At 47.2% G+C, this 27,036-nt stretch overlaps 1 protein-coding gene across 4 annotated transcripts in view; it reads right to left on the reverse strand.

Annotated features, from left to right (window-relative positions):
- Window positions 1-1,654: 1,654 nt before the first annotated feature.
- Window positions 1,655-27,036, reverse strand: part of FAM168A (family with sequence similarity 168 member A) — a 194,314-nt gene continuing 168,932 nt past the window's right edge. Inside the window, exons 4-10 of one of the 4 annotated variants that reach the window (XM_046015578.1) lie at window positions 23,405-23,431; window positions 19,351-19,362; window positions 18,365-18,490; window positions 11,618-11,760; window positions 9,951-10,125; window positions 8,339-8,469; window positions 1,655-7,623 (exon numbers count right to left, since the gene is read on the reverse strand). In XM_046015578.1, coding sequence (XP_045871534.1) covers window positions 8,357-8,469; window positions 9,951-10,125; window positions 11,618-11,760; window positions 18,365-18,490; window positions 19,351-19,362; window positions 23,405-23,431 — 596 coding nt within the window. In that variant the 3' untranslated portion in view covers window positions 1,655-7,623; window positions 8,339-8,356. The remainder of the gene's footprint in view (window positions 7,624-8,338; window positions 8,470-9,950; window positions 10,126-11,617; window positions 11,761-18,364; window positions 18,491-19,350; window positions 19,363-23,404; window positions 23,432-27,036) is intronic. The other 3 variants (XM_046015580.1, XM_046015582.1, XM_046015581.1) reach the window with 3 other exon arrangements.

A 27,036-nucleotide genomic window follows, 5' to 3' on the forward strand; every position in this document is an offset into this window, starting at 1 on the left:
GCCAGTGCCTGGGCGCATGGGGTGGGAGGTGGGCCCTCCTACTCTCTCGACTCTCTGGCCTCCTTTCCCAGGGGAAGGTTGGATTGTGGACTCCAAAGGCCATGTTGCTGTAGAAACTGAGGCTGGTTCTGGGCTTCCCAGGCCAGGTAAGAGAGACCCCCACCATAGTGCTGGGCTCTGGGGTAATAAGGACAGTTCCCCTCCAGCACGGCCCCCTCATTGTCTGTTTGCTGGAAGGTGAAACTAGAACTCTTGCCTAAATTTCTTCACCTGTCCCATGCAGCCAGCTCCCAAAAGGATGGGATGAGTTGCTGAGGGATCAAGTAGAGATATAGCCAATGTTCTTGGCCTTCAGGGCCCACACCCTCAGCTGGAAGTTTTCCTGGCTTGTCCCCTCCTAGGCGTGCCCCCTCTGAATCCTGGCAGCCCTGGGAGCTGGAGGACAAGCTGGGCCACTGGGCTGAGGGGAGTTCTGAGTTTGACTTCTCCTAACTCCACCCATTCCGCCAAGAACCAGACAAATGAGGATGAGGGCCCAGATCTCCCTGCCTGCTCCTGGCCCTCAGTCCTACCACTGTGACCTGGAGGCGAGTCTCTGGAGAAAAATCCCTTTCCCGCCCTGGCAAAACTGTTGACACAGCCCAACAAAGTCTGTGGCCAAAGATGTCTTCGGCTCCCACATGTGACAGAGCCTTCCACTGCACAGGGGAGGAAGAATGAGCTCCCTGTCAGGTGAGGACAGGTGGGGATACTGAGGGGCATACTGCAGAGGCACAGGGTGCGAGAAGGGGCTGGGGTGCTTAGGAGTCCTGAACTGTAATTACAGTTCTGGTGTGGGCCAGGTCAGTTAGGCTTGAGGGGTTTCCAGTTGAGGAGGTTGAACATTTAGAGGATGGGAGAGCGTGGATGGTCCCGGTCAGGCCCTGGGAGGGAATGGTGGCCACAACGACCAGGGAGAGAAGCGTGGGCCTGGGCTAGAGCAGTGCCTTTGCCCAGAGGGGAGAGGAGGAAGAGATACAGGACAGAAACTGACAGCATGTGACTATTTGGATGGAGACCACCTGACCTCCCCTGACAGTCGTTCTGTGACTGTAAACCTGTAAGCACTTCCCTTGGTTTCCCACCTGACAAATTTACCTGTGTTTAAGTAAACACAGACACTGCCGCCTCCAGGGTGGGCAGAATGTGGGACTCAGTTGGCTGGGCTGTGGAGCCAGACCAAGTGTGAGCTCCAAGCTCTGTGACCTGCGCCAAGGTACTTACTCTCCTTGGCTGCCCCCTCTTGAGGGGCTCACATCCCACTGGGCTGTGAGGATTAGGAGAGTTACTAAACAGAAAGCAGTGCTGGCCCCATGGGAGGCCCTCAGCAGATGGCAGCCCTCATCATTCATGACCCGCGCCCCCAGCTCCCGTATCACCCACCTTAGTCCAGGTGCTGATGGCTACTTCCCAGGCCCCTCAGCTGAATCCCAGGGAAGGCCTGCTAAGCCTGTGGGGAGATTCACCACAGGTGTTACCTGACTGGTGAAAACAAGTTCAGAATGAGCTTGGGAAGAAACCCAGGGGATTCACTAGCCTAAGAGGTGAGCTGTGTCTCCCTGCCCCAAAAACCACCAGTCTGGTCACCCCGGACCTTTTTTTTTTTTTTTTTTTTTGGAAACTTTTTTTTTTTTAATAGTTATTGAATGTTCTACAGCTTACAGTAAATATCATAGTTACAAATTCTTGGCTTCAATCTTTCAGAGTGATCACTATCTGATCTTCAAAACAAAACGAAACAAAAACCCAAAAGAATCCAAAACGACAAAACAAAACCAGATTTACACTTCATACACACAAGGCAAGGCCATGGGGCTTTCCAATCTTTACACTCCAGGCTGTGTTTTGTTCTTTGATCAAACTACTTGGAAGACACCGGTCAAAGGTTTATTATTATTATTTTAAATGTTTTTCTTTTTTAAAATGTGAGTTCCAATAAAATTTAAAAATTAGATTCCAACCTGTAGATTAAAATGAATTAAAAAATACAAAATCATATACAATGCTCTTACAGGGATGTTAACATGCCACGAGAACAGGCTTCTCTGTCATGTGATATGAAATAGGGATGAAATAGTCAGGAGATGGGGACAGACCCTTGGGCCTTTAAAGGTCATTATAGACAACTTCCAAGTTGCTAGAAGCCTGGCCTTACCTCCCCTTGGGTAAGGAGGAGGAGCTGGAGTCCCCCACAGAGCCACGTGATCTGGCTGACCCAAGAAGGTGGTCTGTGGGCATTCCCACTCTCCCTGACTCACAGGCATGAGGAAGGCTAGAACCTCGAGATGCTGGTCTTGCTGGGGTCAAGCCCAAAGTTTCACCCATTTGACTCCTAAGGGCTGGTACTTATCTGCAAAGCTGTTCTAACTGTTCTCTTCAGGAAAGAGAGTACACACTTCACCAGGAGCTGGGATGGCTACAGGGCCTCACCACCACAACACAAATGCCCAGGGACTATGGATGCAGCCTCGGGAAACAAAGGTTCTCGTTTCCCTTTCTGGCTTTGTGGTGGCCAGTCCCAACCCCTGTGTTCCTCCCATGGCCACTGGACTGGACTCAACAGCATGCAAGATATAAAATAACCATTGGAGAAACTGAGGGAAGGGGGCCCAAGTCTGGCTCAGGCAAATTTGGCTACGGAATGTTGAAGCTGGCCTGCCAGGCAGGAATTTTGAAGGCTGGGCCCTGGAACCATGTAATATGTAACTTCAGAAACAAGTTTTCTAGGAGACAGGAACATAGGTGAAGGACCACAGTCTGCCTGGCATGCCCATGGGAGCCTGATCTCAAGACGCTCAGATAAGGAATCGATGGTTAGCCTGACTGGGTTTCCTCTGCTGTGATCTTGCTTTTGGATGGGGCCTGGATTCCCCTGGGGCTGTGCACCTGCACGGGGATGGTCTCCTACCTGCCCGCTCCACTGCCTGACCTGCCCCTCTCTGAAGCTTGGCAAGCAGATGGGACCGCATACTCTGTAGGGACGTGGCAGAATACAGGATAGAAAAGCAGAGCTTCCACGTATCTTCACTCAGCCGCCAACGGTGACCTCTAAGTGATTAATCCAGCCAGAGTGCTATAACTAAGACCACACAAAGATTAAGACCCATGCCCTCCTGGCTTTTCTTCTCTGCCTACGGAGCAGAGCTAAGGATTCTGATATGCAGGGCCCCAGGCTTGGTGACCAAGGGGCCTGCCCTACTTTTATGCTCCATGTGATTCATTTCTGAATACCACTCAGAACAAAGGACCCTCCCCCCCCACCCCTGCTCTCTGGGAGTAGTAAATCTCAAACTTGGAATAATTTGGGTGGCCAGGGGTAAGAGCTAAGATAAAGTAGGAACTCTTTGGTCCTCATTCTCATCTGTGGGAAAAGCAAGCCCAGGAACTGAAGTCCGATGTGCTTTTGGCCATTCAGGGCTATACCAGGTTCCCTGGGAGTGCCAACTCACTGCATGCGGACAGTGGGCAGGCTTCCCAGGGCCATGGGTCTTTCAATGGACAGATACCTGGAGCTGCCCTTGAATGTGGCTTCAAGTCCTAGGCATTATGACCCCAAAGTGTTTTGTTCAAGTTAGGCCTTTTGTTGCCAATTTTCATCCTCCTGGTGCTGCCAGGGTCCTCAAGGCCTGCCCATCATAAAAATCTCAACTGGGAGGACTAAGCTCCCCAGATCTCTAGGGAGTCTTCCTCTGTTTGGGGGCAGATAGCTCAACCCTTCTTCATTGCCTGCCACCGAGACCCAGCAGGTGACAGATGCCAGATGAAAGAGCAGAGGATTTGAAGGGTCAAATTTGGGCTCCTTCTCTTAACTGTATGCCTTCTGTCAAATCTCTTAAGCCTCCCCCACCCCCCACCAATAAGCTCTAGGCCCAACGTGGGGCTTTAACTCCTGACCCCGAGATCAAGATCCTGACCCTGAGATCAAGAGTCCCATGCTCTACCGACTGAGCCAGCCAGGTGCCCCAAGTCTCCTAAGCCTTCCCATGTGTAAAGTGAGGATTTGGCAATCATGTCAAAGTACTTTGTACATTAAAAAAACAAAACAAAACAAAACATGGATAGGTGAACCCATGGATATTGAATTTGGCCTTGTTCAATATTTAGCTAAGGGGATATACACTTTAGGGTCACTGCCAAGAGAGAAGAGCTGTAGCAACTGTCCTGTCTGGAGAAAACATGTTTTTTCAGAAAGTGGCAACAAGGTTATGTTCTGACCACTTGGGGGCACTCCAGACTCCAGACTCCTGGGCTCTAGGCTGATGAGGAGAGGGAGTCAGGGAGAAGCTGCGAAAACCAAGAGGACAGGCTACTGACTGGAACCACCTGTGCCCCTAACCCCGGCCACCAAGCTTGTGGTGCTGGGGTGGGGGAGACAGCGGAGAGGCGTTTGCATGCAGCTGCCACCTTTGTAGCTATGTCCTGTGGGCACACCCCCTCGTCCTCTCTGGCTTGCTGGCCTTCCTACAGTGACCCAGCCCTTCCAGCTGACCTTCTGTCCAGCTTTGCCATTGGGCCATCCAGTACTTATGGATGCTGCCCAGCAGATGCTTATGATCCTACCAGGAATGTTCCTCCTGCCCGAGGCACACTATTGCCCCTGCTCTCCTGGACTTACTCCCTTTGCAATGACTCCCTAAGCTTGGCTAGGCTTGTGGATCTCCGTCAAAGCAAGCAGGGGAGGCCAGCAGAACTGGGGCTCTACTTCAGATACTGAGAAAGGGGTGCTGGACTTGGGATCTTCCAGACCACAGCCTTTCTGCACCTTTTTGCCTCGGGGCCTGTCTTTGATCTGGAATTACATACTAGGGCAAAGAGGGGGTGCAGAGCACAGACGCTTCAGTCCACAAGCCTGGGTGTGGAATCTGACTGGAGGGAAAGCGGACAAACTGGGATTCGGGCGGCTGTGTCCTGTGCTTATCAAAGTCTCTTTGCTTTCCCAAGTCTCCGTGTCCCCATGGATCAAACGGGAGGAATACTCTATTTCACAGGATTAAGCCAGACGAATGGATGTGAAATTGCTTTGTGAACTGTGAGGTACTAGATGTTAGTTTTTACTTACTGGTATAGAAAGAACAAAAGTAATAAGGTCATTCCTAGGTCTCCTTTTTACCTCCTCTCTGTGGTTCTAGCCAGCTCACCTAGAGGCAGCAAGGTTCAGAGAAGCCTATTAAGACACTAGCATTCTGCTCACACTGGCAAGTTCCCTTTCCTTCTAGAACCAGTTTCCTCATTTGTTCAATGGGTGCAAGAACTCTGACCCCGTCTCTTTCTCAGGGCCAGTAAAATAAATGCTGGGAAGCACTCTGAAACCTATGGTGCATCTGACAAATGCAGAGGTTTCCTATTATCATCATTAGTATTATTTTGGCATTTTCCAAACACATATGACATAATCTAGAACAACCTTCACCCACCCTTACAAAACCAGAGAGTAGGAGGAGGTATTTGCAAAAAATGGATTAACACTGGAAAACTGTTGTTTTAAAATGAAACCCCATCAGCACCCTAGAACAGACCATTTAGAATAGCTAGGTTTCTCCTTACTGGTCCTGCAGTTTCCTGGAAGGCCAAGAAGGTAGGTCCCCCAACTCCTGGCTCTCAGTTGGATGCTGATGGGCTCTGCCCTCCTGGAAATGGCCAGACAGCCTCTGAGGTCCTTCTGGCTCAAGTTTCCTGAATTTTTTCCTCCTTTAAGGGAGACATGGGAGGTACAGGTAGGAGTATGTCCAAGTATGCATGAATTTAAAATGAAAAGGTTATTTAGAAGTCCCAAATGCTATCAATGATCCCATTTTGTACAGTAAAATGTTCCTGCACCCCTCCATCCCCAAAGGGGCTGCTGGCCCAGCCAGAAGCCGGGTACAGGGGACAGTTCTGGGACAGTGGGCTCCAGGCTGAGACTAGCCATGATTCCTGACTCAGAAGTTCCTCTTCTCCCATAAAAGCCCCTGTTTCCTGGGTCTCATCCTTGTCCTCCTCTCTTCTTAGGATGAGGGGCTACTGTCCTAAAAGCATAGATTCTCCTTTTCAGCCAGCCCACTTGCTCCTTCTAGGACTGGAGTCCGGCATAGAATGAAAGTTCCAGATGTCTTCCCAGAATTTCCGAATGCTATTTCCTCATTTGCAATTTCTGTTCCTGCCATCTGCCCCCAATGTGACCTCTGCCCAGTCTTCAACTCCCTCCTTTGGAATCCATGGAGGAAAAGAGCAGAAACCAAAGCCCAGAGACTGTTCCAGAGTTCACCAGGTGTGGGTGCTGCTGACTTAATTTTTACAAAACCAAGCTAATCCATCCCTAGGTAAATTTTTGTGGGTAACATGCCCCTAGGTAGGAAGGCTGCATTTAATGCTAATTTACTGCAAGATCTAGGGAAGTCCTTTCGTCTTCTCTGGGCCTCAGCTTCCTCATCAATCAAATGGGGGAATGGATGAGATGATTGCTAAGGTCCCTTCAGTTCCATGAGTCTATGAAATGTTTATTGCTATTGCTTTTCCTTCACTATCCTGACCTTCAGAGCTGCCAGCACCCACCTGGAATGTGGTTCCTTCACTTTGGCCGTGAATGGCACAAGGTAACCAAGAGCCCTATGGACAGACTGGTGAGCCCTGGCACCGGGAAGGGCAGAGGGTAGGGAGAGAAGTGCCACAGGTTCCCACTCTAATCAGGAGGAAGCATCTTATCAGAGTGGGTCCACGCAGGCTCAGGGGCCAAGGTCTGGATTACATAGGGCACCTGGCCTTCCAAGGCTTTGGGAGACTGAGATACCATCACCCTGTAGCTGCTTGGCAGGTCTGAGGTCAAAATTACCTTTTCAGGAAGTGCCAGGTCAGTTAACAACACTGTGCAAATCAGAGGGTCCAGGCCCAGACAATTTGGCCAGAGACCTTACAAACCAAAGCCAGCAGGCAAGCACCTCTCTTCCCTCTTTCCCTCCCACAGTGCCCCCCTCCCCCCACCCTCCCTCAGTTCTCCCAAAGAAAGAACCTGGTTTTCCCAGGTTCTCACCTGGGGTATTAAGCTGCTATGAACACTCCTACCTAATCAGGCGGTTCTGTTCTTGGTCTGTTGCGATGGTTCTCGGGAGACTTTCCTTTGCTTTAGGACATGGCCATGTCCTCAAATAATCTTGCTTAGGAAAAATAAATGATCCCCCAGAGGTGTAACTTGCTCAACAGCTCTGAGTTTCTACCCTGGACCCGAGGGCCGCATGTGTTATGCTCATCAAAGGAAATCACACCTTCAGCTGAACCATTGCAATAAACCCCACTCTCTGCCTGCCACTAGACTGGGGTCCCCAGGGACCAGATGCTTGGGGAAGGAGAGAAGAGCAAAGAGGATGTGCCTGGTCAAGAGGAGGGGACAGACCTGGAAGGGTAGCGGCTAAGAAGGGGACAGTGGGGAGAGGCAGATTAGAAAAAGCAGCTTTTACAAAAACCAAAAATAAAACCAAAACCGTTAAAGATGCACAAAGTGACCCTTGCACTTCCGTTGTCTCTTCTTGCAAATAGAGGTGGTGCTGCTAGGGGACTGCTCCAGCACCTGTGTAAGACTTGAGTAGTTGCATACAAGGTGTGACTCCAGATCTGAGGAAGGAAGGGGAGAGCCATTAGTGACAATGCTGTTTCTGAGGCCACTTCAGGGAGCCGCTGGATCCCATCCTGTGCCCTACCAGGAGCCCTCTGTGCCTTCCTGGTGGAGCTGCCTGCTTCCTGTCCAGTGCCAAGAGCTCCTGAAGGAGGTGGAGGGCAGGGGAGATCAGGAGAGAGGGCAGAGAATTTAACAGTGACATCCCTGGAGCCCTGAGGTTCACTGGCTCTGCCTTGGGGGCTGTGGTGAGGGTAGGGGTCGGGTGAGGTCTGGAAGGAAGCTGGTGGGTGAGGGGCAATGGCCCAAAGTCTCTCTCTGATTAAGATAAGCCTTCATCTGAAGAATGAGGCTCAGAGTTAAAGGAAGTCTGAAGACTGTAGGTAAGAGCATGGAACTTAGTACTAGAGGACTGGAGTCCTACTGGTTTAGGTGTGTTGAACTATGTATTTATCTGTAAAATAGAGCTAATAATCCTCATTCACAGAGCTACCGTAATAAGGATTATGACATAACATATGTAAAGTATCTAGAACATATGCAAAGTCACAGCTGTCCTTGACAGTGGTATTACTGAACATGGAACAGGAAAGCAGCTGTGACTGTCACTGGCCCCTGCAGACACCTGTGCTGTAGACCAGGCCAGGGGCTTTGCTAGGGGCAATCCTGGTATTTGGTCATCCTCCTACCTCTCCCAGCCCGGACCCCACTCACTTGGATGGGCTGCAGGCTTTACCAGTGCGGGGGCACATAGCTGTACGCGGGGGTCCCTTGGGCCCTGTATGTTGGCATGGAGACAGGGTGTGCCCCGATCGCGGTGTGCTGCGGTGCAGTCAGCAGGGTACCTGAGTATCCAAAGAGAAGAGTAAACCCAATGAGGCCATCCCAGGGCACTGGGATGAAGAGGATGAAGCCATGGCCTTTCATATAGCTGCTCCCCAACCTGGGCCCCCCCCACCTCCCGACCTGTTCATGAACTGCTGCCCACCCCTCCCACCTTGCCAGGCTTCATCTCCTTAGGGTAAGTTTTGCTGATGCTCCAGGACAGAGTCAATCATCCGTCTTCAGTGGCTTCCTTTTACTCTTCTTTGTATGCTCCTCCTATTCTACCGAGTGGAAACTGTTGGTTTACATGGTTGTATTTACCCCTAGCCCTGCTATTGCTAAAGGCGGGGCTCTTATCTGTCAATAACTGGTCCCCAGGACCAGAACAAGGCTGGCACCAAGCAGATAATCAATAGCTTACTGACCTGATCCAGGGAAAGAGGCCTCAACAACTCCTTACATTAGGGGCAGAATAAAATCCCAGCTCTCACCTCCCATCCATTAGACCCCTTGTACTCTCTTCCCTTAAGTGATTGTTTAAAAGATGGGTCTCAAGGCACCTGGATGGCTCAGCCAGTTAAGCTGCTGCCTTTGGCTCAGGTCATGATCCCAGGGTCCTGGGATCGAGCCCCGTATCAGGCTCACAGCTCTGCAGAGAGCCTGCTTCTCCCTCTCCCTGCTTGTACTCTATCTCTGTGTCAAATAAATAAAAACCTTAAAAAAAAAAAAAAGCTGGGTCTCTTAAGGTTATTCATAGCCCTCTTGACATCTCATGCTCTTCTTCTGAATGTCAGCACATCCAGAGACTTCCCTGCTATTCCTGGGGTGTTTCTACCCAATCCACAAGATTCCAGATGGACGGGCTCTGGTGTGATTTCTGGAGTAAGCCAGAAATGGAGAAGGGGCACGCCATGCCTTACAGTCAATTACAGGACAGGGTCTTGAGCTCCTGCCTGCTAAATAACATTGCCTCACGCCCTCCTTTCTGTAACCAGAGTCCAAGTACCACCATCCTTCCTCTGAACTATAGCTGCCCCACTGAACTACCCACTTCTAGCCTCTGCCGTCTGACCACGCCTCCACTCTGCAGTCAAAGAATGTTTAAACCAAACCCATCTCCCCGTTCCTTAAACCCCTTTGCTAGCTCCCCTATCCCCTAAAGGAATTTGGGCCTCTCCACTTTGGCTTTACTGACTGCTCCAGCTGCCCTTCCAGTTCCACGCCCCTATTTTCTAAGGGCCTTGGCCCATTTCCATTCTGTGAACATGCTGTGCTCATATTCTTTCCACTGCTCTTCCCTCTTCCATCCCTCTGGTTAGCTTCTGTTCCCCCTGTAAGACCTAGCTCAATATGTCCTTCTCCGTGAAATCTTCCTCGTCCCTGTGGACAGGGCTCCCAGAACAATTTCTCATGCTATGCTACACTTGATTCCATGACGGTGTTCTCTGGTCTGTCATGAGTTTCAGGAGAAGGGGGACAGTGACATAGATGCTGCCCTCACCTGCTGACATTGCCATGGTGGTGCCGGCCACCATGCCCATGGCCACACCATTGGTCCTGGGAGCAGCAACAGGTGCCGGGTAGATGGCAGAGGGAATGCTGTTGGGCTGGACAACCGTGGTGTGGTGAATGACGTGGGGCTGAGCAGCGTACACCGGCTGTGTATAGTAGGCTCCCTGGGGAAAAAAGGCTGAGGTCATACAGGCTTTTGGAGACGTGGGGTAGGATACGGAGAGAGGAGGAAGGAGGGGAGACTGTTCTTCCCAGACCCTCTGAGATGGGCTCAGAGAAGCACGGGCCCAGGGACTCAAAGTATGGGCCCCAGCGGGACTCTGCGTCTGTCTTACTACATGACTGTGGACAGTTCCGTATCAGGCTCAGCTTCTGGTATGAAAAATAAGGCTCCAACCCTGTCCTGCCTTGCTCCTCGGGCTGTTATGATGATCTGATGGGGTAATAGTCCTGATTTTAATATTTTAAAATGTCTGCATCCTATTGTAGCGTGCTTTTGCAAGCTGACTAAAATGTAAAGGCAGGGACTCTAGCTCATGAGGAAGGATATGGATGGGGCTGGTGAATCCAGACCACCGTGTGTATGCACATGAAGCATTACTAGTGGGACAGTCACACTGGTGTGAGTCCTGCCATCTTACCTATTGGGAACTGTCACAAATGCAAAGCATTTCCTCAGATGTCTCTTACTATTTCCCTAGGCAAAGAGGTGAGGATGGAGACAGAGGTCTGAGGTGACTTCCCACTGCCTAGATCACATGGCTGCTTCCTGCTGCCACAGCCCACAGTCCTACTGACCTTTGTGGGGAGTAGACATAGGCCCCTGGATCGTCTTAATCCAGAGCTTCTCAAATGCCTCTACTAACTACTGACAGGGGCCGCAAAATATGGGTTTATAATCCCAGAGGTCTGAGAACATAGTGCAAAGCAGCTTACCACAAACAAGAAAAATCCATCTCAGGCCTACTGTCTTATCTTTTAAAAGTTTCGCATTCTACTCTATGACGTAGCTGTTTTCTAAAGTGTTCTCCTCACTACTTGAAACCTCACAAAGAATGGTCACCCGAGAAAGCTGTGCCATGTGCATACTGGAGCTCACATAGTCCCTATCATAGCCATCCCCTCAGAGTACACACATCCTCTAGCTGAAGGAGCCCAGATGGGGACATGGAGGCACATAGAGAGAGAGAAACTCACTCAAGATCACACAGTGAACTGGTAACAGAGCCTGAGCCCTTACCTCCTCCCTGTTTAGATCATGGATGTGGGGGTGAGGGAGAGAAGCCCAGACACTTTGGGTCTCATCCTTACTCAACTAATAGCTCCCCCTATGTGACCTTGGACAAGTCGCTCTCCTCTCTGTGTCTCAGCTTCCCCACTTGTATAAAAAGGAATTGAGCTAGATGATCTCCTGGGGCCCTTGCTCCTCTGACATTCTAGGCTCTGTTAATCTAAATGACTTCATGTGTAAGCCCTCCAGGAGCTGAGGTGGGGTGAGCGAGTGTGTAGACTATAGGGCTATTGTTTCCATGATACCACAGGGAAAACTGGCCAGAGCCATGAACTTGCCTTCCCTCTCTTTCTCAGCCACCCCCACCCCACCTAGGGTGGTGGCTCCTCCTTCTGAGGTGGGCCCAGGCTTCCAGATGCACCTACCTGGGCATACAGATTCTGCTGGGGGTAGGCACTTCTGATTGGATACATGGCCGTCTGATAAGGGTTGGGTGATGGGGAGTAGGGGGGCGGAGCAGTATTACTCTGGGTCGGTGGGACCTTGTATGGTGTCCCCGCAGTATATCCTGTACCAAGGCAATAAGAGAGACTTCCAATTAGTTGACAGAACAGCATCGTTGGAAGGCAGCAGGTCCCAGTCACGACTCCCCAGACAAGGAGGGGCTGGTTCCAGGCTGGAAACACAGATGAGAACAGACAGAGAACAGGGCTCCACCCAGAAAGCCCTGGCCCCAGAGGCAGCTCCCTCAGTCCTGGTGCACAGGGCTGCATGAGTGATTCTGGCATCTTTGATTTCTCTGGTTCTCAGGGGTATGATCTATAAAATAAGAGGCTGGGACCAGATGATCTCTTAAGGGACCGCTGCAGCACAGACAGTCTGGGATTCTGTCTGTGTACCAGGAGATGGGTGTGTGTGCACAGACAGAAGGGGGAGACTCCGCCCACTCGCTCCCTAATGCGATCCGTCTTCCTGCTTTCTCTCGCCTCCCTCAGTGGCCCGGGGTGTCTTCTGTTCCTGGTTTTCTTCTGTTCTCCCCCTTACTCTCTCTTTCGTTTTTTCCTTAACTCTCTCTCTTTTTGGACTTCTCCTACCATGTTCCTCTTCTTCCCTGACAATTTTAAGGTGAAAAGCCCACAGAGGACGCCATTCAGAGAGCCTCATCTTCCCAGATGCTAAAAAACTGCCCTACAGAGCAGCTTTCCTCCACTCCTGCAGCTCAGCGAAGGACTACTTCTGGCCTCAAGACCTAAGGTAAGGGGTCATAAAACTTCACATCAACCTGGAACTTAGCCCCAGGGAGTTCACAATCAGCCATTCAATAAAACTGTGCTGCCTTTGAATCTTCTGGAAAATAGAGTCAGATCCCACATTAGCAGGAAAAACCTGAAACATAAAACACTCAGGAACAAGACCATGTACTTCCAGAACACAAAATGAAATGATTCTATGGAAACTAGATGATCATCAAGTGACCCCCAACTCTCCTACTCAGAAAGGGCAAGTGTTTTTAGAAACTACTACTTTCTGAGTTGAAGTGCCAGCGCCAGGAGACCTTGGCTTCTGATCTCCAAAGGGGTGTTGCTGGAGCTTCTTCCCTGTGCTAGCTCATTCTGGCTCAGTCTGCCTGGCAAATCACTGGGCTTCTCCTGGCCTCAACTCAGCTCTTTTACCTAAGGGATGCTCACCAAGGTCTTTGTCAGCAACATGGTACTGATTCTGCAATAAGGGACTTGGGGGCAGGGTGAAGAGGGGTGCTTTCTTGGGAGAGAGCAGATCTAGGTTTCAGTTTAGGCTTTCTTCCAATTTGCAGTGACTACTGCCAAGTCTCTGGGTCTTAGTTTCCTAGATTGTTAAAACAGAAGGCTAAGAATGAAGATCTCTTCCTGAACTAAAATCCCATTTTTCTAAAGATCCTGAATCTCTTGGCAAGCTGCCATAGGGTCACAAATCTCTCATTCCACAGCACTGGCTTGGCATCCCCCCACCCCAACCCCACCCATGATGAGGTACTCAGTAGCAAGGAGAGCTGCTATTTGATGGTTACAAAAGGCACCACCAAAAGGTGTCCTGTCCTCTTCCTTGGAATTGTGTCATCTAATCTTCCCCTTTCAGATCCATAGTTTGTTCCATGCGAAGCTAGTTTTGTGGTCACATGTGCTTGGGAAATAAGTAGCAATGAGGATGGAGTGGAATACATGCACGAGAAGGTGGCACTGTGAAGAACTAGAAACTAACTAGATGTGGAGGTACGAGTCCGCTGAGAAAGAGAAGTACGGAGCAGGGTCCTCCAAGTTTCTAGACTGTGGTGCTAATTACGATACATAGTTAGAGCAGGTGAAGCAGATACTGTGGGGGAAAAGAGGAAGTCTAGGCTTGTGACACCTAAAAGGAGCCACCTGAGGGCTTTTTCACCTTGGAGTGAAGAGTAGCAGCAATGTAGAATAGAGATAAACAGGTTTAAATGAGAAGTTTTAAATGACAGGATGAACTATGAATCACCAAGATAGGGATATGCAGGAGACTATTTCCAAATGTATTTATTACCAAATCTTTTATTCATGCTACTAACATTTAAAGCACACAAACTACAGGGGTGCCTGGCTGGCTTGGCTGGAAAGGCATGTGACTCTTGTCTCAGGGTCGTGGGTTTGAGCCTCACACTGGGTGTAGAGATTACTAAAAATAAGTAAACTTAAATAAGTAAATAAATAAAACATGCAAACTACAAATTTTTTTTTTTTTTTTTTTTTTTTTTGTAATCACAGCTTATTTGGGGAAGTAAAGTTTTACTGTGACATGGCCATGCCCATTCATTTACTTATCAACTATAGCTGCTTTCCTGCTGTAATGGTAGTTACGACAGACACCATATGGCCCGAGAAACCTCCAATACTTATTATTTGGTCCTCTATAGGGAAAGCTTGCCGACTCCTGATTTGAGGAATAAGGTATGAGGAGTCTTGCTAGAGTGGAGAGAATCTCTTTTCTATGCAGAAGGGCAGGATACCCCTGAATCCTAAGATGCCTGCTCTGAAAGTTATACAGCACACTGACAGCACACTGTAATGGCTATGAGTAGTCCGGAGCCACACTGCCTGGCCTGAACCCCAACCCTGCGATCTAATAGCTACAGACTACAGCGGTCTCATCATCTATAAAATGGGGATCACAACAGTACCTACTTCATAGGGTTACTCTGATAAGCACATTAATGAATAATTGCAAAGCCCTTTGGATAGTGCCTGGCATATTAAAAGCACTTCTAAAAGTGAGCTATTACTCTTTTCTTTGTGTGTAGAGAAATAGTAAGCTTCCTGTCCTAGGGATGTGCAAGCAAGAGACTGGTCTGCAAGACTATAGTCACAAGGTTCAACTATGACTTCTGTGATGCGACCCAACCTGGGACAGACTCCAGGATTCTAAGATTCTAAACCTATATGGTTTAAAATGCCATGACTTCACAATACTTTAAAGTTAACAAGCCAATGATGCTGGCATCTTTCCCTCATGCTCCTCGAGAATGTGCTCTGGAGTTTTTATCCCCAGGGTAAGCCTGCACTACACCCTCTATGCCACAAGGACAACCATCTTACAAAGTGTTGAGGTTTTCTCTCTGAGGAAAATCAAAAAGCTCCAAGAGACTGCAGGAGAATTTGGTTTCCACATCTAAGAATAACTTTGTCTGAGAATGTTTCCCTTTCTTCATGTTTTAAAATGAGATGCACACATGCACAGCATACAAATCAGCAGCCAAAATGCCCTTGGCAGCCAAAACGACGAGGCTGCAGAAGAAGGCCCTGTTCATCTGTCCGGACGGTTTGAGAAGGGAGAAGCAGAACTTAGAACTAGAGGAGACGTTAGAGACCATTAAGCCCAGCACAAACATTTTACAGATGAGATGACGGATAGATGGAGGAGAGAGTGCAACTGCTCGCCAGGACTCAGGACTCAGTGCTCCTTCCTCCAACTACATTGGTTCTCAAGGTTTCCATCTGGGTCAGGAGGCTGCAGAAACTGCCTAGGCCCCTAGTCTGGGCTCTGTCAGTGAGCCAGGTCAATTCTTCTCCCAAGGAATACCCTCACTTGGACTAGATATTTTAGGCCATTCTGGTGCTGGTGTTCCAAGTCTCTGAGTATTTCAGTGAGACTTTCATGAGAAAATCCTTTTAGAGGACTTTCTATAACTAACTGGTGTCCTGTCCATACCACTGAGGATCAGAAATTCCCCTGGGGCTGGAGCCTGGGCTACCTTGGGTAAGACAAAATTTGAGGATTTATTACTCTGCATCTAAGTAAAAGAAGCTGTTGGGCTGGATACAAAAAAACCTCATTGATGTTGCCCACAGGAACTCAGACTCTGCTCCCTCACTGGAAACCTGGCATTTGTGGATGGATTTCTACCTAAGTCCGAAGGTTACAGAATTAGGACTTTGGAACGCTATGCCTTAAGGACATTAGAGACTTGCATTCAACTCTCTGTGTTTCAAACGAAGAACCTGGAGCTGAGAGGGGGCCAGGGCACTTCCCAAAACTGCGCAGCAAATCCATGCAGAACTGGGCTCAGAGTTCAAGGCTACCATGCCCCGGACAGGGCTCCTTTCTGAGTTATCGGTCTCTGCAGTCCAATCTTAGACATTTGGCATATTGGCCTTTGTGTCCTTATTTCACTAAAGGCAATGTCATATGACAGAAAAAAAAAAAAGAATTAGATCACTAGAAATCCCAGCTCTGCCTTATGAAAGAGGCTTTATGAGGCCCTGTTCTTTCTCTCAGATTCCTAACTATAATTTTAGGCTCCATCAAACAGGATAATAAATAGAGTATATACATTAGTGAGATGAAACCATTTCAGCCTTGCCTTCAATCTTTCTGCACTATCATAAATCTTTTTCAGTTGGGAGAGCCCCTACCACCTTCAAAGGTCCTCACATCAAGGATGCCTTTTAGACTAAGCGGTTTATTGACCATCAGATATTTACGTGTTGGAACAAAGCTCTATGTCTGAGTCTTGCCTTGACCCCTGAGTCTCCTTGTTGGTAGCCAAACAACCTGTTTATCCTGTGGAATAAACAGGAGGGAGAACTAATTACAAACAGGTTTAGCAAGTATTAGTAAAACTGAATTTGTCAAAGAATCCTGAATTTTCTGTGGCATTAGAAGCCACACAGATCTGCGCGCTGGGAGGAACCCTGGTGGATTGGGGAGAATCAGTCGAGTCCACTTCTATTTTACAATTGCACAGGTTCACAAAGGACTTGCTTAAAGAAGAACAGGTGCATTTTGTTTTTTTCCAGGAAATGTGACAGCCTTTGAGAGGACAGTGGGAGTAGCTACTGGACATTTCAATGGGACTTCAGGAATATTTCCACACAGGAGAAGGCAAAGCCTTCTATTATTCAGACATTCTCACTGTAGAAAGTGTTGCCTGTGGAGGGAATGAGTAACCTGGAGACAGGTGAGCGAAGGCTAGCTGGTCAACTACGGGCAGGGCAGCCAGAAAGAACGTCCCTGCTGGGGTGTGGGTGTTGAGTACACCACACCAAGGTGACTGAATCGGGAGTCTAAAAGCTAGAGAGAACCTTAAAGATGACCTAGTCCTGTCCCTTCATTTTACAGTTGGAAAAACGTAGGTCCAAAACTTGGACATAAATTATCCAAGGTTACATTGAAACATGCCTAGAATCTAACTCTTCTGGTCTCCGTCCCAGGCCTCTTTCTGTTCCACCACAGGTGTGTCTAAACGCACCTACATAAATCCACATGGTACATAAAACCATACCATACAATGGTATGTGTGGATTTAAGAGAAAATATGTATGTATAAGCCTGCTTACCTATACGTTCATTCAGTTCCACCTGAGGCACCTGAAAAAACTCCCTACTACCCGCCATCCCTCTCTTAACAAGTAAAATTAATCTCATGGAAAAAGTCAGTAAATTTAACCTGAAACTTAATCTGAGTGGTATCATCTTTTTGTAGCTGTGCTGCTGGCTACTTAGATGGCACTGGACAGTTACCTTTCTGAGCCTCAGCTTCCAAACTTGAATGAATGAAAATCCACCATAATAACAGGATTCTAGTGTAGGTTAAATGAGAGGGTGATTATTAAAGCAAATCCTCTAACAGGTGAGAGTTATGTTGTTTAAAGGTAAGTTGATGTTAACAACAAGGGGCAATGGTAAGTAAGGAGAAAATAACATGGGTATTTTAAAGAAAAGAAAAAATGCAGCATATTCTTCTAATCTACTTAATAGATTAATACTTTACTGAACCCCAGACTATCAGGCCTAGTCTACAGCATCCCGCCAAGAATACGCCAAACCCCTGCCAGCACAATTTAAGAAATAAGCACTCCCCCGATCCAGAGCCAGCCACTCCTCTTTCGGACAGCTCCAACAAGGCATAAAATCTTCCTATGGAGTCCAAGTGCCACTCAGTAACTTCCAAACATGGGTCCTCATTTTACCCAGGGGAGCCTTCTTGGTGAAGGTGAAACCATTAGTCACCCCTGAACCTCAAGATGAGTGTAAGCATTCTGACTGGCCAGATGGTTTCTGTCTTCCCTGGGGACTCCGGGTACACACCTTGCTCCCTAAGTGTAGCTTCTACTAGGGGAGTGTTTCTCATGGGGAAGGCAATTCTGCCTCCCCAAGAGATCTTTAGAAATGTTTAGAGATATTTTTAGTTGCCATAGTAAGGGTTTGCTGGCATCCAGGGAGCTGAGGCCAGGAGATTTTGCTAAGTATCCTACAATGCACCAGTTAGCCCTCCACAACAAAGAATTATCTGGTCCAGATGTCCACAGGGGCAAGGCTGAGAAACCCTCTGTAGCTGGAGACTTCTCTGTCCAAAGGTCCACTGGCCTTCAGAGATGCCCTCTGTTCTTTCCCTTGAAATGCAGTACTAGCTATTCCCTAATCGTACTTGTGGGCCAGGTGCATACTTCCTCCTTCCAGAGGACTGCTTTGTGTCTCCCCAAAGCTGTGTACGTGATCAAAGAGGATGACCGTTTCCGTATGAGGAAGGTCAATTTTTTGTGTGGGTAGAAGAACCTCCTAAAACAGTGTCTTCTAACGTCAGTTTTAAAAGTTCCCTTTCCTTTCTTCCTAAGAAACAAATCAGTCCCAACCAAGGGGAACAAGAAAAGGAGGAGACAGGCTGTATTTACTGAAAGCCGCAGAGGATGCTTGGTAAGTTCGGTTCTCGGTCCCGGTGTCCACTGGGAGGTGGAAGGTGCCTTCAGTACCACAGGAAGACGAGTTCTGTGGCCAGGCCTGTTTCATCAGCAGAGTTGCTTAAGGGAAGACACAAGAATGGCATTAGGCAGAAATAAGAAGTGGGCACCACCAATCACAGACACAAAGCAAGGGTCTTGTGCTGGATGGAAACATAACCCGAGGGGCCCTGCTCAGACACACAGGATGGTTCAGCCTTTCTGAGATGGGTGAGTGGGTTGGGAGAATTGCTGACATGAGTTTCCAAATGATTTGAAACCGAGGAAAACTGAGCTTACATTAAGAGAGCCAGGATTTTCTACCCACTACCAAAAACCAGGAAGATGCCTACGACTACCACCTCCTACTGCCTGACATTCCGGCCTAAGGCTCTGGGATAGTCCTTAGCCGCTTTCTTATTAATACGGAGCAACGTGGGAGCCTCTGACTGTGTACTGGGCCAGATCAACTGAGCATTCATTTTTTATGCCTGAAATCTCACCTGGGTGGTCAATAAGTTATTCCCAAAGAGAGACTTCAAAAGAATTACCACATGACACGAACGCTGCTGGACTGTCACCTCCTCTAAAGGGACTGAGCTTTGGCAGTTTGGAAGGCTTGTCCAATGGGGCACTTCCCAAACTCCTTCTCCTGTACGCCCAGCTGGGGCCAGACAGATAAACCCTTTTGCACACTTTTTTATACTTCCTGGTGAAGTGCTGCTGGTGCCCCATTTGAGATGTCCCCTCATGAATTAGAGAGCATCTGCTGGGCCATTAAGAAATTATATGTCAAACTCGGGGCAGGTGTAAAATAGAGATGCGGCCCAGTTTGAAAGAAATCTGCAGAGACTTCCCAGGCTGACCTGAAGCTCAGCTTGAGAAATTTGAAGGATGATGCTTCATATGATCTAGAAGTGGCAATGACTCAAAAAACTTACCTTCATGGTATCCTGTGGGAAAGGAGAGAGGAAAGAGGGTTTCAAAGGGGGGGAAAATGCCTAACTTTTTAGAGATTTCTCTTGACATATTTTCTCCTAGAGGAGAAACCATTTTTCACCCAAATTTCTACTTAGAGTAGGAAGAATAATTTTAACAGTATCTTTTGCACTCAAGATCTTAGACATGAGGAGTTTTAAAGAACATTAGCAGGATGGGGGGGGCTAGAATGGCAACAGTTCAACAAGGGGCTAAGGTAAAGCAGGGCGGTATGAGAAGTATGCCTATACACTCCAATTCCACCAAGACAAGGCCAGTCCTCCTTCAGAGAGACCTCATAACCCCTCCGCCCAGCCAGGTAACACGTAATGCCTCTGATTCCTTCAGTCATGGAGGTACTGGGGCCAGGGGAGGAGGTCAAGGACTCTGCTGTTTTGCTGAACTAAGGCTAGAGGTGTAGCTGTTCTGGGCTAACACTGCACTTGCTTTCATGGCCCGCAATATATACAGCAGATGCTGAGAAATGAGAAGGAAATCATGGGCAGGAAAGTGACACTAAAAGGAGAATTCCGGCAGAAGAAAGGGAGATCTAGCAGAATCCCATGCAGAGTCCAAAGCCTTTCCTGGACATCAGGACATGGCTTTGCAGACAATACTGGAGGAGGGCAGTCAGTTTTAGGTTTCCTTTCCCCAGTGTGGGTGTAGGGGGAGTCGGGATTAATAAAGGATCCAATTAGTGTTGAAAATTCTTATCAAAAATGTCTCCAAATTTAGAACCAGCCACTCAATGTGGCTGGAAAGCCCTGGTCACTCAAAACAACTCCCTAAAAAGTAAAACATATAGTTCTGAGAAGTCATATGTCCTCAAGACCCCTTAGGGACTCCATAAGGAATCAGGAGGCCTGAATTTTGCCACAGAGAATTTGGATGTCCGATTCCAGTTCAATTTTTTTCCCCAAGTGGTGCATACTTTACCATAATTTTCATCATAAGCCAAAAGTCTGACATTAGTCTGAAGGACTGCATGACAAAGTAAATAAAAATTAACCAAAGAGTACTGAAGCCTACACTGCACTCAGCACTGAGGGGAGCGCCACGGTGGACAGGAACACACGTGGGTCATGGTCACCGCACACAAGGTATTCATGGGCCAGCTGGGGATGCAACACAGCCACACGCCAACCAGAAAGTGAACAAGACAGCATTACACACAATAAAATAACATTCCAGATTAACCAGAAAAGAAGCAAGTGCGACTGTGCCTTTGATTATGTCTTGTCTAACTAACTGATCGAGTGAACTAAACTATGTATGTTCTTAAAGAAGTGCGTATTTTCTTCTGGTTTCATTGAAACCAGAAAACAAGAAAACAAATACTAGTATTTTCTCCATTTCTCTATTTTAATACTTAATAATTTAAATAACTGGACAAATATAAAGACCATGAAAACCAACAACTATTGGCTGTCAACATGACTTCCTCATTGGTTGGTTGTACCGTATGATCTTCATCTTCCATGTACAATTCTAAAGGGACCCATTCCGTTGGTGGTAGCAATTCAGAGTTCAGTTGTGGGACGGAGACAATCCAATGTAAACTTCAGAGGCACAGTAAGAGAGAAGGCTGCTCTGGCAGGCATGCCTGCTCTTGGGTACCATGGAAGGTACCAACTCCTAGAAATGTTCTAGGTTTTGAACTGGGTGGTAAATACAAGTGTATACGTATGTCAAAAATTACTGAGCTGTACATCTGAGACTAGTGCGTGCTACGTGCTACTATATAGGTGTTATTCTTCAATTTAGAACAGAGGCAGAAAGAGACAGAGAGAACCCTTGGCAGTGAAGGGCCATGGCCCAGTCACAGCATGCTGCCCACATCCAGGTGCTGGGTTGTTCACTTCCTGGGATACGGGACCTTCACGCCCTCTGACACTTGAACAATCTGTTAAGCACACTTACAAGGAGGAGAGGCAGCAAGGGACCATCATCCTGAATAATCCAGTAAGTCAGGAAATCTGAGTTCTAGCCTGGGCTGTGCCACTTATTAGCTGGGGGACCTTGGGCAAGTCACCTAACCTTCCTAAGCTTCAGTTCTATTGTCTCATAACATAGCAATAATACTCTCTCCCTGACTGCTTCATACTACTGATGTGAGGATCAAAAGTGAAGTGTCATCCAGTCTTACAGTTTCTAACTCTGGCATCTGCTCATCTTCCATCACCATAGTTCTAGACAATTCTAATTTAAGTTCCCATCATCTCTTAATGACTACGACTTCTTCCTCATTGTTCTGACTTTAAACCTGCCACCTCCAATCTCCAAACTGTAATCAAGAGATATTTCTAAGACCTAAACCTAATCACAAAATCTTAAAGGCATTCCATGGTTCTCCACTGCCTAAAGGCTAAGGCTGAACTTCTTATTTGGCATTCAAGGCCCCTCATGATCTAGCCCTGTGATCCCTCTAGACTCTCACTGTTCTCACTTTCCAATCCTACACTACAGCCACACAAACTGTCATTCCCAGATTATGACAAGAAGTGTCACATCACATCTCTGTGATCTTTTGCTCACATTGTTCACTTTTCCTGGTATGTCTTGCCCCAAATGCCACCGGTTACAGATTTATTAATCCACCAATCATGAGCTTGCCTCTACTATGAAATCTTTTCTTTTCCCTGCCCTTTGACCACAGTTCCTTCCCTCTCCTAGTTTCTGTGATTCTTAGAAGCCCCTGTACTTGCTGCCTTATGTGTCTCCCCAACTAAACTGAGAGTTCCTTTAGAATAGGGAGCATGTCTTACGGTCTTTATCTTTAAAGGGCCAGTGTAGGGTCTGGCACAAAATGTTATGTGACGAGAAGGGCTCCACACATACTTTTTTAGTATTTCTATTTCAGATGTTTTAACTAGAGGGGTAAGGAAGCATGAAAGCTTCTCCTACTTTTTATGGAGTCTTCTGTCCAAGTTCATATATACCAAGGCAAACAAAACACGGACTCTCCATATATGATAAGAGGAACAGGTCTATGACTAGCAAAAGCTAAAATAATACAATTATAAGTGGATACATTGTTAACACTTAAAGGGACCTAAGAGATCATCTGGAACAAAACACTACCTATGGCCTGAAGACATTAGCAAATTGCCCAAGATCGCGCAGCCCACAGCAGCAGCAAGGAGAAATTTTTACAGCTCATCTCCTGAAAGATGCGCCACACACAAATTCAATATTCAACATCCAAATAATTCAAGGTTAGAAGCTGAGAAAGTGTGCAGGGATTTTAATGAAAACATTGTCCTGAGCAGCCCAGGTGAGGGTAGTGAAAGTGGCAAATCCCTCCCATGGTCCCTTACTGTCTAACAAAAAGGACCTAGTCCAGTTACACTGCTGGGACCCTCACAGGTGCCCAGAAGTTCCCGTGGTGCCTTGGGCCTGGAGTCCACACTGCCCAGAGGACCTCACTTATTTAGCACACTTGGCCCTCACCTCTCACCATCCACGAAAATGCCCCGAAAATGAGCCAGAGCTCAAGATCTGGGCTAAGGGAACAGATTGTATCTAAGGTCAACCAGGTCTTCAAACATGTCAGACTGCCAATGGAGATGGAAAATTAGATCCTGGGGCAGACTGTTTTTTTGGGTTCTTATCAGCATAATCCAGGTACTCCTCCACAGGAGCTGCCACAAAGCCAACAGAGGAGCCATACCGGCTGAAGAACTTTGTTCACTAGATTGTTTGAATTCAGCAGCCAGGTTAGGGTGAACATTTCTGACCTAGGTCAGACAGGACCCCAGAGGTGAGGAAGGGGAAAGACGCCTTTTAGTGCCATGATCCTTCATTGCTGCCCTAGGGGACGGTTCATGTGTGTCTCCAACCCATGATTTTGCACCATCAGACATGTTCCTGCATGCTTTAGGAACTGCTGCTGAGCCACCTGGGGGAGCCCAAGCCTAAGGGATGGGATTTGGGGAGGGAAGGAGAGGGGATCTACCGTTGTTACGAGATAACACATTCATAGGCCATAATACAGATGAGGAAAAATAGCTCTCCTACCATAAGCTGAATGCAGGAACTGAAACTCTGTTGGATAGAAATGTTAGTTGAAATTACCACTAAGAATCTGTGCAAAGTATTATACATCGCAGTTACAAAAACAGACTGTCTCAAGATAGCAGTTTCCCCCAGGTGACATAAGAAACAGTGAATGCAGAGGGTGAAGTGCCTCTCCCCCGGAAGGAATGACAGACTTGCCATCCAGAAAAGCCCTTCATTGAGGAGAACCACCTCCTTGATGCCCTGGCATCTTCCAGGTAGCTGACCCCAGTTAGTGCTCTCTGCAGAGCAGAGGGACTTCACACATGACAGAGGCTTAATGTACCAGAAGTAAGGTGCAGAGACAAAATCATCAGCTGTGGCCTCTGAAGAACTCTGTAAAACCCCACAGGGCTAGGACCAATGCAGAGAAGAGACACTTCCCTCGAAACTTCTGGGAGACTGTGGTGCTTTTAGAAGGAGCACAGGCTATGGGGTCAGACAGACTGGGTTTGAATTCTAGCTCCACTGCTTTTTAGCTGTGAGACTCTGGACAAGTTATTTAACCTCTGAGCAAAACTGGAAGCAGGAAGAACCAATTCACACAAGACTAAAGTAAGAACATTTGTGACATGCCTTGCACAGTGTCTGCAATACGACAGGATTCAGAAAACACATATTCCTCTCCCTTGGCTTTCCTCACATTTGTCATATGCAAAATAGGAACAATACATTTGTACTTTATTTTTTACATTTGTATTTTATAAAGTTGTAATGAGATTAAGTGAGACAGTAGATGAAAGTGACTTATAAACCTCTTGTGATGAGGTATTTCATTTCTATTTATATGAGTTATTCTGTTTATCCTTTCATTTTCAAGTCAGATTACCAATAATGAGATACATCCTTTGGTTTCCAGATTCTGAAAGTAAGTCTCAGTTGGCTCCCGCCTCCTGCAGGGCCAAACAGTTCTTAAATAAAATCCCTGAAGTCATTAAGAGCTTGGAAAAAAGCTCCAAGTACCCACGCAGCTTTGAGAACCAATGAAAGAGTGAAATGTTTCCCTGCATCCTGAACAGATGACATCTTAGAGTACTCAGAGCTGCTAAAAATAGCTCTCTCTGAAGCAACTTCTTGGTCTCCTTGAAGAAGCTGAGAGAAATTTAAACCTGAGAGCCTGGCTCCTTTGCAGGCTTCTACCCCGCAGGCATCTCATGGCATCACAAATGGCTGGTTCTGGCAGGAAGCTGAGAGGAACCTACACCACCTTCTCTGTCCTTGAGCCAGCTCTTCCTCAGCAGGAGCTCCCCTAAGGCAGTCAGGAGACCTGGTGAATGCCGAGGTTCACCTCCCAAAATACGAAATAGACCAGTTGTGCATGCGTGCATGTGTCTGTGCGTCTAACTCCAAAGGAAAGGGATCTGTTCAAGGTCACACCAAAATCAGCAGGAGAGTTAGTGCTATAACCCCCCAGTCCTTCCAACTCCTAGTTTGGGGCTTTCTGACACAATATGTCAACATCACCCTCTACAGTGTATGAGTTTCTAAGGAAACACAAATTTGAGGAAGATAAAGTTAGGTGAGGTCTGATATTTTGTCTTAAAATTAATTTATTAGTACTTTACACATGCTAGGAACTTTCCCATCTCATCTCCTTATTCCACAGTCCCAGGCTCTTCCTGTCTGCTCTCCCTAGTCTGGTTGCTCTAGTTTAACTCCTTAATATCTCTCTGCCCAACTGTGGAACACACAGCAGGATGCATGGGTTTGGATCTTTGGCTAGTTCCCAACTTCTCTAAATTTTAGTTTTCCCACTTGGAAAATGGGAATAACAACAGTAATGACTTCAAAGGTTTGTTGTGATAGAAAACAAGTCAATATCCAGAAAAAAGCTTAAAATAGTCCCTGGTACATAGGAACCATTCAACAAATATCACCAATTTATTTTTATTTTCTGTACTTCCACTTTCTTGCCAAACTAATCCTCAAACAATTCCAGAAACCATCACCACAAGTTCTTAACATTATAAGACAATGCCCCAGTGCTGGACATCAGAGCTCTGATGACTTCACGGCCTACACCCTCCGTGGGGCCTCCTGCTACACAGCTGTGTTACCTTCTCCTTCCAGTAAGGCTTTCACACCTTGACCTCTCTCCTTAAGAACCCTCCCTCTAGGGGCGCCTGGGTGGCTCAGTGGGTTAAGCTGCTGCCTTCGGCTCAGGTCATGATCTCAGGGTCCTGGGATCAAGTCCCGCATCGGGCTCTCTGCTCGGCGGCGAGCCTGCTTCCCTCTCTCTCTGCCTGCCTCTCTGTCTGCTTGTGATCTCTCTCTGTCAAGTAAATAAATAAAATCTTAAAAAAAATAAATAAAAAATTAAAAAAAAAAAAAAAAAAGAACCCTCCCTCTATCCATGTTCACCCCTCTCTCAGCAAATCAAAATCATTAGACAAGATCTCTCCACTTTCCACCGGGCAATTTATTTTAAGCACATCCATCTATGACTTTTTCTTTAGTCTGAGAGGAAGAGCTGTCCTCCTATATGAGGCACCCACTCCACCTTCTCCCCAAAACAAAGAAGAGAATGGAGCTCTGGATTTCTCACCTCACTAAAGCCTCCTTGAAGGCCTGGCTCCTTCTGGTACCCCTCCTCCTGCACCTCTGACTTGATCTCCTTCCCATCAACACTTAACCATGCTCATATCTTAAAAAAATGCCTCCTTTAATCCCACCTTCCCTTGTTCTCGTTGCCCTCTTAGAAACCTCTTGTAAGAGCAGGCTCTATCCACTAACTCTGCGTCTTCACTTCCAGCCTCACCATCTCATGGACTGCCTCCACACGTCACGGTGGCCTCCTGACTACACAGACAACCCATCTTCTTCATTCCTGACCTTAGCTGACCTTCTACAACTACTCACCTCATTTTGTTTCAGACCAGGTAGTTTACCAAGCCAATTCACAGATTTCACAACATTTAGATTTAACTCATTTCCAAACTGTGAGGGATAGAAAACCACTGTTGTTTTTAAGACAGAACTTATCAAACTTGATTAAATCTTTTATCAGAGTTAATTTCTACAGATTTTATTGTTTTTTCCTCACAGTATATATTTTTTGGAAATACTATCTTATTGACCAAAAGTGAATATAGAATAAACTATTAATGCTGAGATGGATTTTTTTAGCCTGTGGGTCACTGCTGCCCTCACAAGCTCTGAGGGCAATGACTTTAGCTTCCTTGAGTATGAATTACATCCAGTGTCTTCCAGAGTGCCTTGGGCATCGCGGGCCAAAATAAATGTCTGTGGAATGACAAAGCTATGTAAAGCACTTTAGGGGTTAACTACACTTATTCGCATAAAATAGTTCTTGTCTTCCAAAAAAAGACGGGATTCACAGTACGTGTATACATGTGTGTACAATTGCAAAATGATCCCTACTTCAGAATGAAGTAACTGAGGGGGTGCCTGGATGGCTCAGTCATTAAGCATCTGCTTTGGGCTCAGGTCATGATCCTAGGGTCCTGGGATCGAGTCCCGCATCAGGCTCCCTTCTCAGCGAGAAGTCTGCTTCTCACTCTCCCTCTCCCTCTGCTTGTGTTCCCTCTCTCACTGTCAAATAAACAAAATCTTTAAAAAGAAAGAGAGAGAGA

The sequence above is a fragment of the Meles meles genome, chromosome 8 (genome assembly GCF_922984935.1).
Source record: "Meles meles chromosome 8, mMelMel3.1 paternal haplotype, whole genome shotgun sequence".
Taxonomy (NCBI): Eukaryota; Metazoa; Chordata; class Mammalia; order Carnivora; family Mustelidae; genus Meles; species Meles meles.